Source organism: Phalacrocorax aristotelis, chromosome 1, assembly GCF_949628215.1.
Source record: "Phalacrocorax aristotelis chromosome 1, bGulAri2.1, whole genome shotgun sequence".
In the NCBI taxonomy this organism is placed as follows: Eukaryota; Metazoa; Chordata; class Aves; order Suliformes; family Phalacrocoracidae; genus Phalacrocorax; species Phalacrocorax aristotelis.
In genome coordinates this window covers 155,008,113-155,023,965 of record NC_134276.1, presented here as the reverse complement: position 1 = coordinate 155,023,965, position 15,853 = coordinate 155,008,113, and the positions used below count along the sequence as shown (strand labels likewise).

Below are 15,853 nucleotides of genomic sequence, written 5' to 3'. Positions count from 1 at the left end.
TTCAGTTTGTGCCCACAGCCTCTGGTCCTGTCACTGGGCACCACTGAAAAGAGCCTGGCTCTGTCTTCCTTTCACCAACCCTTAATCATCTTTGTGGGCTCTTCATTGGACATTCTCCAGTACGGCCATATCTCTCTTGTACTGGGGAGCCCAGAACTGCACACACCACTCTAGGCGTGGCCTCACCAGCACTGAGTAGAATGAACCCATCAGATGAATTTCAAAATACTTTTTTTGAAGATTGATAATGAATAACTTCCTTGCTCATATGTTACTTTCTATTTTGTGCCATAACCACAACCTTGATTCTCTTCTCTTACAAGACAGACTTAGAATAACAAATATAACTGAGCAACAGCAATATGCACGATGGAAGCATGTTATTTAGGAGATGTTGCCAAGAGACTCAAACAGCCCCTAATGAGGGCAGAAAATTTCCTGCTAAGTTAATGTCATGACAAGAGCAAAAACTGAATGATTAATGAAGAAAATTAAAAAAAAAAATAAATAAAATTGAAACTTACTGCCAGCTGGCAGGCTGTGGCAAAAATGTCTTCACCTGAAGAAGCAGAAGTTAAAGTCTAATGGAAGACAACTCTGCCTTCAGAGGAGCTGAAAATGGGGCCCTGGATTACTTACTATACATCTGTGCACTAAACCAAGAGCCTTTCCACAAGTGAATCTTGCAGGCAGACTTAATATGGATTTCTATCATCTTGGAAAGGCTATTCACACAGTTAAAAGTATGCTAAAGGCAGAAGGAAATTTATCAAAGTCAAACACAGCAACAAATCATTACTTGTTGCTCACAGAAATGGAAAACCTATTTCATCTGCCATATTCATCAAAAGTCTTCTGACAAGCTGAAAAAACTTTCACCAATCTAGTATTGACTAGCATATTCTACCCCTAATCAAGTACACGCAAGAACTCATACACCATGGCAAATTTCCAAGCTTCACAATTTCCCTTTAAGCGGCAACTTCTACTTATTTTTACTTAGAGGAAACTTACCTTCTGGCTTCCCTTATCAGTAAATATGCCTATACACAGTTTTTTGTGGTCCAGAGTATCCCTTACCTAGCTAGCTCCTTCACAATGAATGCCTGTGCAAGTATAATGCATCCTGCTATGCAGGATCTATGACTATTTCATTTCAGCTGAAGGAACTTGAGCCTTTTCCTAACTGGTATTCAGAACTGGCGCTCTGCGCAAGTGACCTCATGTGACTCAAAAATGTCTACTTCTGCATACCACAGTACCCACAGCTTCCACCTCACAAAAAATACACCATACCTGTTGCACTTATACAGCCAGCAGAGCCAGCAGCTTCAGCCTGTCTTTTCTCCTCACAGACTCACTTGTTCAAATAACTCATCTCAGCTAAATTTGCATCATGTGCACCAGCCCAGCCTTACAGACTTTGAGCCAAGACATATTCCCATCATCTTGGTGAAAGAAACCTGAAACACTAGTTCTTAAGAATTAAATCTCTTGAGTTCAGAAGCACTCACAGATGTACAGGTTTTTTTCAGCTGTCCAAATAAAACTTAAGTATACAAAAGTTGCCAAGGATTTTAGTAAGTGTCTCATTCCCCATAAACACATACATTCCAGGAGAGCAGCAAAGAACTACCTAACAACACAGACAGCAAAGGCATGAAATATGGAATCCTTTTAGCAACCAGTTCTGGACCAAAGAACTTGTTCCTAGACAACAGAATAAAACTAAGTTTTTCAAGCTAAATGTGTACATGCTAATACCGTACCTTCCTTGAGATCTTACAGTAATCCCTTTTTTCCATACTTTTTTCACACTTTCTCTAGAAGCAAAAGAAAACTGCAGAAGCCTGCTGGTCGCTAAGAAAGAACAGACCTATTTTTTTTTTATTCTTATGAGCACTCTGCTTCACTTATGAAACTCCACACCTGTAGGAAACCATAAAACCACAACTGCCAAGTATCTAGCAGAAATACAATAATTGATGCCAGCCTAAAAGACAGTTGCTAGAAATCTTAATGTATTCTAAGGTAAACCTGCAATGCACCTAGTACTGCCCACACGTAAAGTCCAGTCCCTTCCCACAGGAAGCAGCATGGTTATTTGGGACACACTGTTTCATTTTAGTTCCACGAAAAAGCAATGAATCCTTTACAGCTTGGATAACCTTATCAGTTTTCCAAAAAAAGCCTCAAATAAATTTTTCGGTCCTATCTGGTGGCATTGGGTTAAGGTTATTCTCTATCAGAAGAGATTAGATTTGACTCTCCTTTTAGTGCTGCTGACCAAGGAAGCTGACGCAGGCTAACATGGATACAGGCAGCCAGAAGACTGGAAATATTCCAGATATACTGGAATATATCAACTTATATCTGCCTATTGTGGATAATTGTGCATTAATTTTGCAAATAAGCACTCCCTTGCAATGTAGTAAAGATGATGACCTATTTCAAGCCAGAGGCAAGTCAGATACAGTAGAAGCCAAAATCTATTCTATTCAGGGAAGGCTATGGCTCCACAAATGCAGGCGTTTAAGCCACAAAGTTATTTCTGCATCCTTTGCTGCTTGTCAAAATACAGTGCTTGAGACAGCACAAAGCGAACTAACTTCTATACCTTTTGCACCACTCAAATCTTGCAGCACATCCCAAGTCTAAGCTCTATGATTCACATTTGGTCAAAGACACCTGACAGTTCAAACCTACCCTGTGAAGAAAAAAAAGCCATTATTTGTCTAGACACAGTACTATGCCCTGCATTTGGATTATCACACTTGATGATGGAGAATACTTTGATAGAACTAGCTAGGTAATTTTAAAAAGTAATCAAGCATTTGATTTGGAAGCTGTTTTATAAGGAGGCCAAAATCACCAATACCTATCCAATACTATTCTAATCACTCCCTGAAGGCTTCATTCTTACAGAATCAATTCTTCTTTTTTTGGTCCACTGAGCTAGGATCCACTTAGTCAGAAAATGCTTTAGAAAGCTGTCAGGTATGAGACCTTTCTTAGCTGTACTAATGTCTTAACTAACTTGAAAGTGAAGCGTTAGCGTGAAAGAGGCAAAAGGACACATGAATGAGGTTAACTCAGCACCCCACCTCAGCATCTGCATGTCAAGATGCAGAGCTTGCATTTTCCCCATTTCTCTGCTGAAAATCACTGTTACTCTTCCTCACGTTTTGATCTCTTTTCCTGAGATACTTTCCTCCTTTATCAACTTTGAGTGGTGCAAGTCCTCTTCTTGCCTTTTACAAAGCCTGCTCTTCATTTTCTGCAGTCTTCTGCTGGAACACACACATACAGTGTGAAGGATAGTACTTTCCTTCTGCCTATACTTCAGGCTCTAGCTCTTCTCCATCACATCTCTCAACTCACACATCCACTGTGTTAATTTTTTGCATTTTTCCTACTCTCTGCTGGCTCTTGGCGCTTACCATATTTTTCAACAGTGCAGTTAAATTTTTATTTAAAAAAAATTATGAAAAATACTAACAGCTGAAAAAACTTTACTGAATTGAAAACCACCTTGCAATAGGTTTCACCTAAGAGTTTACACAAGCAATACGAACGTCAACACTGAAGCTGCCTTTCCTAGTTTATCTTCCCCTTTTTATTAATTTATTAATTCAACTTTTTATTAATGTTGGTGAACCATTTTTACTGCAGCTCCTTTACAATGTCTGAGATACAAACTTTGGCAGTGTATTTTCATTGTTGGCTAGCTAGCCAGTTCAGAATGAGTCTGGTAAACTTGACAATCACAGAACAGTAAGTTACGGACAGCAATATCTAGAGAAGTTACTGCAGCCAAGAGAAAAAGGATCTGCTACCATTGTTTCCACAACAGTCTGTGACCGTATCTTTCTAGACTGATGAAGCATGGCCTTGGGAAGATATATAATAGGATCTTCTAGAAGGAAAATCCTCAAGATGAGGCACAACCTTTTTGTACGATCCTGTCTGATGACTAGGATCATAACTAGGTCAGCTAATACAGTAATGTGATCAGCAGGCACCTTCTGTAAGCACAGCAGTTAGTAAAAATACTAAAAAGGCTTCCAGATTAAAACTATTTTCCATTTACAGGTAACATTTTTTAGGAAGGAAAGGCCAATTCTTAACACAGGCTTCCAACTGTCTGTTTTGACGCTGTTCCCATTAAGCAAAAAACAAACACCCCACCAAAACCAAACACCCAACAACTCCAAAAAGCTCCCTACTCCAAAAAGCTAGGAAACATCTGATCAAGTTAACGCTCAAGTATCACCTTTGAGGAGTTAGCAGCAGAAAATACTGAAAAAGTAAGTGGAAGACACTGATTCTAAGACTAACAGATTCAGTAAAGATTTGCTTTCTCTACCAGAGCACTTTGACCACACAAAATCCTGGTATTATGAACACTTAACGTCTTTGCATCTCTCATTTATTTGCAAACCATCAGTCGCAACTAAGAGTAATCTATGTCTTATCCTTTGTTTAATTCTAAATACAAATTGAATTGCTCATCTTTCAGTTTGCTCTTAAAGCAGAATAAATAGCCTTTCAGTCTGCCAGGCCTTTGCCTCCTAAGTTGCCTCCTCTTTAACAAAATTAATTCAGACTTCAAATGTTCCTTACTTCTTAAAAGTGTTTAAAAATATTTTTTAAATACAATGCTAAATTGTAAAGGATAAAGATCAATAAAGTCTACCCTTGTAACATAACCAAGCAGTTTCTCTACAAGAACAAAGTCACCAAGAGTCTTAGGCAGCAGTTGCTTTGCAGCTTACTCCAACCTAGAAGGTGCGTTCAATTATCATACTGTCCTTGGCTATTTACCCCTGGTCCCTTCCTTACTCTTTCTCCAGAACTTAAACCTTTGGCTGAACCATTTCAGTACACCAAACAAGCATAAAAATTGTTCTCTTTGTCAAGGTTAGTTTTCTGCCAGTCTTGTGTGCTGAAACAGCTTGGCAAAGGACCCAGTGACCACCTGAGCTCGTATAAAAAGTCACCTTTCCTCTCCATAGCCAACAGTTGGATGGATTCAGGCTACCATGAAGCAGCAGCCTTCCTGTTTAAGTTTCCATTCTCTTTCATTCCCCCACTTTTTCCATCACCTGCCATCTTTGCCACTCGCTGCTAAGTAGAATTTGCCTCCAAGCACTATAAAAAGGAAAGTTAACAAATGTTTTCTACCACAGTAGAACAGCAGAGTGAAAAGTAAGAGGTGTCTGTATCCTTCATTTAAATCATTAACCACCAGTTGCACAGTGTTCTTTGATCTAAATAAATCTTTAATTCCACATTCCTTGAGGCTTTTGTGCTGCATTACTACTAGTCGCTTTTATTCACTTTGGTACTAATTCAGTAGTCATGAGGATCATGCACAGATCAAGGTCTGGTACAATTCACTGTATTTATATTTATGAATTTAACAGCTTCTCTCTAGACTGTCACATGTTTTAAAAAAAAAAATCTATCCAGATTTCCTAGCTTAAATAAGAATGCAATTTTGCTTTAGAGAAGTAACTACTACAGACTCTCAACAAGTTTTAAATCCATACAGCACTGAAATTAAAAAAAACCAAAACACTATCATCCATAGCCCAGACTATTTCTCCACACACCTTAAACTGAAGACAAGTCATATTTGTGATGGAAAGCAAGCAGCCAACAGCTAATTATAATAATTGCTTATAAGAAGCAAATGCTAGTTGAGCAGAGCTCTTACACAGCCTGGGTCACATTAATTAAAATGACAAACCAAATAAACTCTGTGTCTCCTGAACTACAGAACTTATTCTGCTCTCTCCTTGCCAAAGCTCACAATTAATTAGACTATCCAGAAAAGATAACCAGCACCTATTCAGGAGTTCATGTTATTAATCCATAAAATAATTATACACTTTGCAATATTCCACCACTAAACTATTACTATGCTGTGCATGTCTTCTCTACCAACTGGTTAGAAAATATAAGACACAGCTGGAATTGTTAGTCAAGTACAAATATATTTTGCTTGTTTAAAAATATTTGTGTTCCAATTAAGTAACTAAGGTATCCCGTTTTTATCACAAACAGGTCTCAAACCTGAAACAGAGCAAGTGTACTTGCTTTTTCGTATTTGTAAAACACAAGTCATTTGCTCTCAATTGCAAAAAAACAGTCACAAATAGAAACTGCCACAGAAACCACATTCTCCTAAATAGAATTCTATGTTCTACTCAGCAGACCATGCAGCCTTAGTAACCCTAGTACCAACATGAAAAATGAAATAATTTAAAAGGCAGAACTGGCGGCTTGCCACTCATTGTAGAGTTAGGAGAGTTTAAAAAAAAAATTCCAAACAAGATACAACAGCTACCATGGTAGGATGTTGAAAACAACCATCTGGTTTAGAAAACAAACCAAAAACCCACTCCCAAAATCAAAAGAAAAAAAACCCACCATCAAAACCTGCTGAAGAAGATATTTCTATTTGACTCAGTCAAACTTCAGCTGATCAAGTTTGAGAACTATTCAGTCCATAAAACCTGCTGCAAAACTTAGAATGTATAACTACTGAATCTAGAATCTGGAAAAAGTTACATCAATTTTCAACAGTGTACATAACCTTAAAAATGTCACAAGAGACTTCATTAGCACTTACAAACTGTATTCTAGCAAAGTTATAAGAATGCTTAAATAAACCCTTTCTGAAAGCTACTTCAGATGCTGCTAAAGACATATTTAAATCTACATTACTTAAAATTAGAGAGAATGTTTGACCTATTCATATTTAATGAATAAATTTACAAAACCAGTTCAAAGACTGAGGCACCAATATCCCACCATCCAGTTCCAAACACCCAGATACTACCAGCTTCTTAGTCATAATGATGTATTTTATTTCATGTTGATTTTGTAGTGCTTTTCAAATACCATTAGTGAATAACTAGTACTAGAGAGATGAAAAAACTAGACACACTACTCAGACTTCAGAAATGCCGACCTTCAAAACAACCCCTTTATTTGAGATTAAAAAAACGGCTAAAGTCTGTGCTCCAAATGTCAGAAAACGTTGACAATTGAACACAATGTAACTTCATTTTAGAAGTATTAACTACTTATCAGTGCATTTAACAACAGCTTTACTAATGACTATACTGTTCAAAGGGCCTCACTATGTAACAGATGAAGATATGAGAGCTGGTAACCCCCTTTTTGCAGTTAAAAAAAAATGATTCCTAGCCACTTAGTTACGCAACACATTTTCAAACAGTAAGTACATTTTGTTCACTAACGACCTTACTTGCTTGCCTCCTGGATGAAAGAATTTGAAGAAAGCTGGTACCCTTCATGTAGAAATTTAATTGCCTTTTCATACTAAATTTTGTGCAGGTGTACTGGGAGAATGCACAAAAATGTTTCACTTGATCAGAACCTTAGAAAAATGAAAGCTTCCTTCAGTGCCCAAACACACTCCTATGATCTCCTGAATTCAACAACGATAGCGTGTAGAATTCACTTGATACCGAGCACCATACCTGCACTGTACAACAAGCCCCATTTTCAAAAGAGCACAGGTTCTTTTTTCTGATCTTTAATGTTCACATTGGTTGGAAGTTTCGTGGTGGGATGAGAGCTGGCAGTGCTGTTCCCTGAAAACTCCTGCCCAAACTGACAGCGCCTTCGGACAATGGGAATGGTTAAAAATGAGACCTTTGCCCGTTTCACCCTTTTCTGCTAGGGTCCACATTCATAAAATGTCATCAGAAACAGAATAAGGACAGGCACTGTTATAGCTCCTTCGAAACACACGAATGCTAAAAAGGTGGAGTAACAAGCCAAATATTTGCAGCAAGGGATTTAAACAGGGGGAAAAGAAAAAAAAAAAGGCATGTAATTCTGCATCAAGCAGCCTTGTTTAACTTCAGTACTGGTCACGGAAGAGGAAATCAGTTGCATAAATACGTATTTCATCATTTTGGAAAGAGGCCGTGTGCAGGAGGGAAGATTAAGAGGATTCTAATGTATGCCCAAAAAGCTCAAGAGCAACTGAAATAAAGCTGAAGAAAAGAAATCCATATCTTGCATGCTGATTTCTGTACCCTGCACTAACTATGAGAAAGGAGCTGCGTTCACACACAGATGTGTGAACAGTTGAAAGTTATGAAAACCATCCCACACCTCAAAAAACTAAATATTGTACCTAGAACTCTCAAGTAGTCAAAGCTGTTGGAAAAGTATACTTACTATACAAGAAGCTCACAGAGGACCTTCACATCCTCGGCACACTGGCAAAACTATGACATATAATTGTACTTCTTTGAAAGGTACATTCAGAAGTAATCCAGAGAGACTGAGTAAGACTGCTACAACCTAGCACCCGTAAGCTCAGGACCACAAAGATCTAATGCGTCAGGGTCTAAACCTGGCACGTCCAGCTAAGGAAGCCCCAGATGAACAAGACTTCTCATTCAAATATAAAACATTACAGCCAGTCCAGCTTTTCATGGGACAAAGATGATCTTAATAACTAAACAACTAAATTTAAAAGAAAAAAAAGTAGGGAAAAAGAATTGACAACCCACCATACTACCACTACTCTCCCTAACCACATTCCTTTTGTCTCCTATCTCGCAAGAGTTTTGGAGCTCAAATGGTGCTGTTGCGGAGATTCAGTTCAATAAGCTTGCAGAAAACTAACCCCACAAAAGCAATGCCAATTTTCTTCAGTGTTAGGGAGTTGAATCAACTTAGGAAAGGACATACATGGTACTTCCTAAGTTGGCCCAAGGGAGTAGATCTGTCCAAGTGGACAGATGCAGGTAGAGAAGACAGCAAAGCCTCCCCCTCTGGGTGGCAGAGCACCATTTGATTGACTTTAGTGTAACTGCAGTGATGGGGAGCAGCATCAACCGTCAGGGACTATGGTTATGACAGAGCATTTCTACTGTATTGTACATTATACTGTCCTTCAGAAGTGAGTTGTTCAAACTGAAAATAAGACTCCCGTAAAACTTACGCTTGGGCAAAAAGTGTAGTCAAAAAAACCTCTTAAACCTAAAGTAGCTTCTATGGAAGGCTCAACTGGAAGAGAAGTAGTGATTTCGTGATCATTTGAAACCTCTTTTTGTTTCTCTTGGTAGTACAAATAAAATTATATTTCCTTCTAATGGAAATTCCCTCCAAAATCTTTCATGCCATCAAATTTTCTATAGATACAGTAATTAATAAAACTGAACTACAGATTTGTTACAAAATAACAAAACAAAATGGATTATCTGAGCTTTAAGGAAGTTAGGAGGGGTTTTTTTTCATTTTGTTTTTAAAAAATAGCTACCATCAAAACATATTGCCATAAAAAAAACCAAGTCTCATTTGGTCTACAGTATTTTTAACTACATACAACAAAAGAACTGCCTTTCCTGGCTAAACAAGTGTCAAGAAGGATATTATTAGAACAGCTTTAAAAACAAGACATCTTTAACAACTACAACAAAATACAAATGGGAATAGCATTAGTGGCTTAAGTAACAACATAAATTGACAAAAAACACTCAGTACCAAACATTTTGTATCCAACCAGTTTGTGGATATCTAGAGAGACAAGAAACAAGCCTCCTGAGACGTCAAAGTTTTTCAGAAGAAGCTACTACTCTACTAAGAAAGTTTTCTGTAATCAAACAAGCTACCCTGGGACAAGGCTGTTAATCCAACTGGCCTTTTGGAAAAAACATCATAGGCAGAAATTCCTCCGATAACCCCACTAAACTCAAGTATTTCAAGGTTGTGTTCTACTGTTCAATGTACATTGCCACAAGTAAATCATAAAAAGCCTAAGGAAAAAAAGACAAGAGGTTATCAAAGTAATTGTCTTTTCTACACCCAGATCAAATTTCCCCCATGACTCCTGACACATGTTTGCCTGTGAAGGTGACAGAATCTATTAATGGACATTTTATAGAAGGTTAAGGAAGTCTATTTTCATGCTCCATTATACCAACCCATAAAGAAAAAGGTCTAATAGTAACATGAAACCATCTCCTCTGTTACCAATTTAAACTCACTACTTCTGCCAGTAATCAACACAAGCCTGGAGAACACATTATTTGCATTCTTCTTCGCATCAGATTTGACAATTTCCATTTCTTTTTTGAACAACCTCAGGTTTTCTTTCAGTCTTTCCTCAAAGCTCTGACCTTCTAGATTTCAGATCACTGCTTTACTCTCCTCTAGACTCTCCTTATCTAGACCACATATTTCTTGGAGCTGTGACCTGAAGTCAAGACATAGTACTCAGCTAAGGCCTTTCCCATACTATGCAAAACAAAAGCATTATTTCGCTTATCTTTTGAGATATGCCGCTGCAGAATATTAGCTGGATATGAAGCATCTTGTAGCTAAAGTTTAACTCGTCCTCACAATTAAATAGCATGTCATTCACAGACTATGAAGTTAGCTCAGTCACTGAACACAAACGCAATGAAACATAATTGAGATTCAACATAAAATGTATTCCCAAAACTACAACAGTCATGAAGTAAAAAAATGCTTCTATCGTTTTGATTTTCCAAATAAGTAGCACGTTTAATTGTAAGCTCTTCAGAGATATGGAAACTTAAAAAGAAAGTTATTCTAACTGCCAGCATGATGGGTTCCCTAAGTGTTATTGCAACAAAAACAGCCTCAGTTTTCCGTGGTGTACCTACGCAACTTTATGAGAACCTACCACTTACTTCATATAATAAGGTTAGAGGCGTCTTTTCATTCTACGTGTTCTATTCTTCTTCTTAAATCTGTTTTATAAGATTAAGGTTTCTAAATATAGAACTAATATTCATGCAGGATAAATTCCAGCATTGCCGCCTAGAAAATGACTGACGAGCCAACAGCTCAGGCCCTCACTTCACAACCCTCAAAGTAATTTTCGTCTTTCAAAGAGCAGTTTAGGGCACAATGCTCCAAGTACAGAAAATCCCATTTGAATTATTTAATATTGGTGTAAATAATCTCTAGCAACAAGAACAGAGCCTTTCCTCCCAGCTGTCACACACTCCTTACTATATCAACAACCCTGTAATACTCTGAAAGCCTTCCATCCAAACAATCTCTTGTCCCGAGAATTCATCCTGGGGAAGAAGCCAACCTACGTGCCTCCGGACACCAGCGCTCTTCCTAGGCCTCCCAACACCAGCAACTGAATTGTGAGCAGAAAATTTCTGCTGAATTCACTTGCCCCCACCCTTTTAAAATCCTTATGCCTCCAAGAAGTATCCATTTCCTAAACGTACTATATGAGTGCATGTGCAGCCACTCTTACTAATCTTGAATTGTAACACAGAAAAACGCTCTAGCAATTAGTATATCGTTATGTAATGACTTCGTTATTAGAAGATTTTTAACTTCAGCAGTTTGGCTACTGAGGCAACTTCTGAAGAACTAAATTCATTGCTTGATTAAAAACTAACCATGAGTCGAACAACATGACTTAAACTGTGTTTTTCAAAATCCCAACCCTTGAATTCGTAAGCATCACTGATGTAGTTTTAACCAACACAGAAAACACCCAATTACAATCTCGATACAGAATCTCTCATTTACCAAAGGGCTCTAACTTACAAGTTTGCATAAGACCACTTCAAGGTCTGTCAGAGATTCCTGTTGTCCACCCCTCTTAAAACTAGAATCTGAACATAGAACTGAAGGTTTTCCTTCTGGAAATGCAGACAGCAGTTCCTGAAAGATTATAGGGAACTAAAACCTTTCCAGGTATGTCCTCAAAATAACGACGTTATGCTTCTTGAGAGGCTTCCACAGCAATGTTACTTTTAAAACTTAGTTTTACACTGTCTGAAAGGAACAAAACACTATAACACATGCTTACATTAGAGCCATGAGTCAATTAGAAGCACTTCAGTATTCTTCTGACTTCTGACACTTTGAATATTGCTTACACTTTAGGTTGGCTTGATTTTGTATTTAGGATAGTTTTCATTTCAACTGCATCAGCAATTTTTTGGTCTTGAACTTTTAATAAAAGTACAGGTTTAGACGAAGTAATAGGTGCACTTATACAGTAAACACAATTTAATTACTTACAACTCGAGGCAGAACTAGCTAACTAAAGAACGAAACCACATCAGAAAATAAAAATTCTAGCACTAGCTCTGCCTTAGACATATATGTTTCAGTATTTCCAATGTATAAGTTTGCTTTTAAATATTATAAGAACACCCCCACACGATTCCTAATCTTGAATATATGCACCCGTACTTGTGACCCACCAACCTCTCTCGTTGGCAGGTGTTCCAGATACCAGGCTGTTCTCTCTGTCCCCCCTCTCACACAGGGTTGCACGATATTCAGGTGAGGGGTGGGGTGGGGGAGGCTACACTATGTAATTTAGCATTTGGAGTCAAATCTAATGATTTACTGACACAGGCTAAAATATTTTTGAAGTGCCTTATGGCACTTTCACAAACATCCCCCTTGGTATGAAAACTGATTAAAATAAAAAATCTTGCCTCCTGCCACTGCTTTCCCCTCTCCTTTCTCTTGCACTGCAGTTTATTTACCCAACTCAGCTGTATTGATAGTACTGTTTCTAGGGCCACAATATAAACCAGTTACTGCAACAATTCCACAGAGAATTGGTATTTTAATGGCAGAAATAACTGAGAAATTCAGTTCCATGCACAACTGCACCATCGCAATCTGGGCAATGAAAGTCAGCAAGACTTTTTAACCTCATTTTGCTACTGAAAGAGAGCATTTGTTAAACCCCACTCTTCAGGTATTTAGGCTTCTCAACCAGTTGAGAGTTTCACCTTACTCAGTAAAGTTAAGACCAGACTTGCATTACTCAAAGTGTTTAATCACCCTGCTGGTTAGGTGTAAAACAAGTGTATACTGCTGAGTTTTGCCTTTCTTCAGCAAGTAAGTCAGTTGCTCCTTAAGATGAGGGAATCAATCTCACCTCTTGCTAGCATCGATAGGGGCAGACTCCTTTCCTATTTCTCTTTCCCGACCGCCTACTCAGCATAAGCTCTAGTACTTGTCAAACTTCTCAACTCATTAATTCCACTATGCTATTAATAAATAAAATGGATAAAAAGATAGTCTTTTTCTGGTGAGTTGGGAGTGAAACTGGACCGCTCTGTGAGCTGATGATTGAAGCCAACTCGTTTTCCCTACTGGAGGCTCTCCCCCCAGAGCAGCAGGCAGCAGCTACCTGGTGGGCTCAGCACCTCGCAGGGCCACAAGACTCTGTTCACAGACGAGAGGTCCTGTACCGATTACACAGGCATGCTTGGGAAAGCTGAGATGCAATAATCTTCAACAACTAATGCTCAGAACGAGAAGGCAGAGCTTCTGGCATCTGTATTTACCTCCAGAACAGACTCGACGCGCGACGTTTGGCAATTCACACTGACTTCGATGCCTACAACGCTCGAATCTGCAAACTACCTTGCCTTGTTATGGCACATTTTATCCCACCTTCTGAAAACGTTTTGGAAGCATTGGCAACTTACACTTTAACCCTCGCAAAACAGGTAGTACCGCTCACTCTCCGTGGGATTGGGAAGTTAAGTAATATGCCCCAAAACACAGGAAGTGTGTACGAGAGGCACAACCCAGAGGCCTGACACCCCCGGTGCCTGCGGAGTGCCCCGTCCGTTAACGCTTCCTCAGGCTCCTCGCGCCGAGCCGGGCCGACAGCCACAGCGGGAGCCGTGCCCTGCCCCGTCTCCGAACACACATTTCCAGCCCTCCAAAGCCAGCGGGGGAAGCCGATTACAGAACCCCCACGCAAAGCTGCGCCGGCCAGGGCCGGCAGGTAGCAGCGGGGGGGGGGACGGAGGTGGTCGTGCCCGGCACCGGCCCGTGCCCGCCGCCCCTCCCCGGCCGGGGGAAGCCCCGGCCCCCGCGGGCCAGGGGGCGCCTCCTCCTCACGGCGGCAGGGGTCGCCCCCCATCCGGGCGGAGCGGGCTCTGGCCCCGGGGGGTGGTCGGCGGGCGCCAGGCCGCGGTCAGGCGCGGAGCCTCCCCGCGCTGGTGCTGCACGGCCGCCGGCGGCTGGAGACGGGGGCACCCCCACCGGACGGGAGAGAGGCCGGGGCCTCCCCGCAGCGGGGATCCCCCCCGCGCCGCCGGCGGCCCCACGCTTCGTCCTACCCCGCGCCGCCGCCCCGGCCGGGCCCGGGCCGGCCGGAGGGGGCGGGGGCGCGATCGGCCGCCGCAGCCGCCGTATGGCCTCACCTCCTCCGGGATGGCCGCCCCAGGGTAGCAGGCGCCGAGCGCGGGCGGCGGCGGCGGCGGCTCGGGCTCCATGTCCCCGTTGAAGAGCGAGGCCCCCTCAGCGCTGCTGCCGCTGCTCAGCGCCGCCATCTTGGATCGGAGCGCCGGGGGGAGGGAGGGGGCAGCCGCGTCCCCGCCGCCGGGACGCCCCCAGCCGCGACCCGTAGTGGGAGGGGGGAGGGGGGCGATCGCAGATCCCGGCCAGCTCCCAGCGGCCCGCGCCACCGGGACGTCACTCCCAGCCCGTGACGTCACCCAGAATCGCCGCCACCGCCGCCAATTGCGCGTGCGCCGCCGGACGTCACCGGGAAACACCCTGACGTCACGGCGCGACCACCCGTCGCCCTGGGAACTCGAACGGGGGCTCGGGCCCCGCCCCCTCGCGGGGACCCCGCCTCTCTCTCCCCACCGCCGGCGCAGCGCCCCCTGGCGGCGGGAAAGCGCAGTGGGTGGCGCGGAGGAGAGTGGGGCGCTTCCCCGCGGGGCCGGGGCTAGGAAGGGCGGTCGCGGGCTGAGCTGCAGGTGGCGGAGGGTCTGCGGCGGGGTCCCGGGGGGTCCTTGCCTGCGGCGGCCTCGGCGGTAGCGCGGGGAACCCCCCAAACCGCGGGGGGAGTAGAACCGGGGGTAAGGTGTCGGCAGGAACGAGATGAATAACGAGCGGGGTCTGGCGTATCGTGTGAGCTAGCGGTGTGCTGCTGGAACGGGGCTGCAGTGAAAGCGGTGGGCGGGCGGGGGAGGAAAGGGACTGCCAGACCCCCCGGGCTGGGCTGACATCACTTGACAAGCAACAGCGGCGTGGCTTTGAGGTGCATCTTTGTGAACACATACCATGCAACGATGGCGAGATACTTCCAAAAATCATATTTTTATCTCAAAACGTTGCACCTACTCTAGTTACAACTAAAATAATTGGTTGCTCGGATTGATAAAGCATCCTTTATTTTTTCCACTGACAGCATTTAGGCCTTGACCTGCCACGAGCCGGTGCTTTATTTACACACTGTGTTTCAAGCGAGTGAAGGGTGTGATGGTGAGTCAGGAGAAATCGGGACCCCTTCCTTCTCCTCGTAACACCTACCTTTAATCCTCTGGCCAGCTTTACCCAGTTTGTAGGTTCGGGAGCAGATCCCACTTCCTGAATACACATGCCCACCCTGTCCACACCTTGTTCACGTGCCGGGACGTGCACCGCCTGCCCCGACAGCCTGGCTTACCGAGGAAGAAAGGTGGGCTCACACAGCCGGACCTGCTGCGGGCTTCGGTCCTCTGGTGGAAATCACGGAGGAACCGGGGTGGTAGGTGGAGTGCACTGGGAAACGCTGCTCCCTCCAGCTCAGAAACGAGGAGGAGCTGGAGCCGGCAGGCACCGCTGTCCCCCAAAGCCTGCTCCCCACCGTGACCCCAGTGCCTGTGGCCAGCTTCCCCCACAGTGGTAGGGTGCTCCCGTTTAAAATAAAGAATTGACCTGTGCCATATCCCTGTACGCCACACACATTGAAATGCCGCTTACACACACATAACGCATTCACCGTATCAGGTGTTTTAAGTTCCTTTCTTGCTGAAAAGGTCTTTATGATAAATAC

The 15,853-nt window shown here is 42.7% G+C and overlaps 1 protein-coding gene across 2 annotated transcripts in view; it reads right to left on the bottom strand.

Annotated features, from left to right (window-relative positions):
* The window catches only part of BRAF (B-Raf proto-oncogene, serine/threonine kinase), an 80,140-nt gene extending 65,631 nt beyond the window's left edge, over positions 1-14,509 (bottom strand). Inside the window, exon 1 of one of the 2 annotated variants that reach the window (XM_075117120.1) lies at positions 14,232-14,509. In XM_075117120.1, coding sequence (XP_074973221.1) covers positions 14,232-14,360 — 129 coding nt within the window. In that variant the 5' untranslated portion in view covers positions 14,361-14,509. The remainder of the gene's footprint in view (positions 1-14,231) is intronic. The other variant, XM_075117111.1, reaches the window with a different exon arrangement.
* Positions 14,510-15,853: the final 1,344 nt, after the last annotated feature.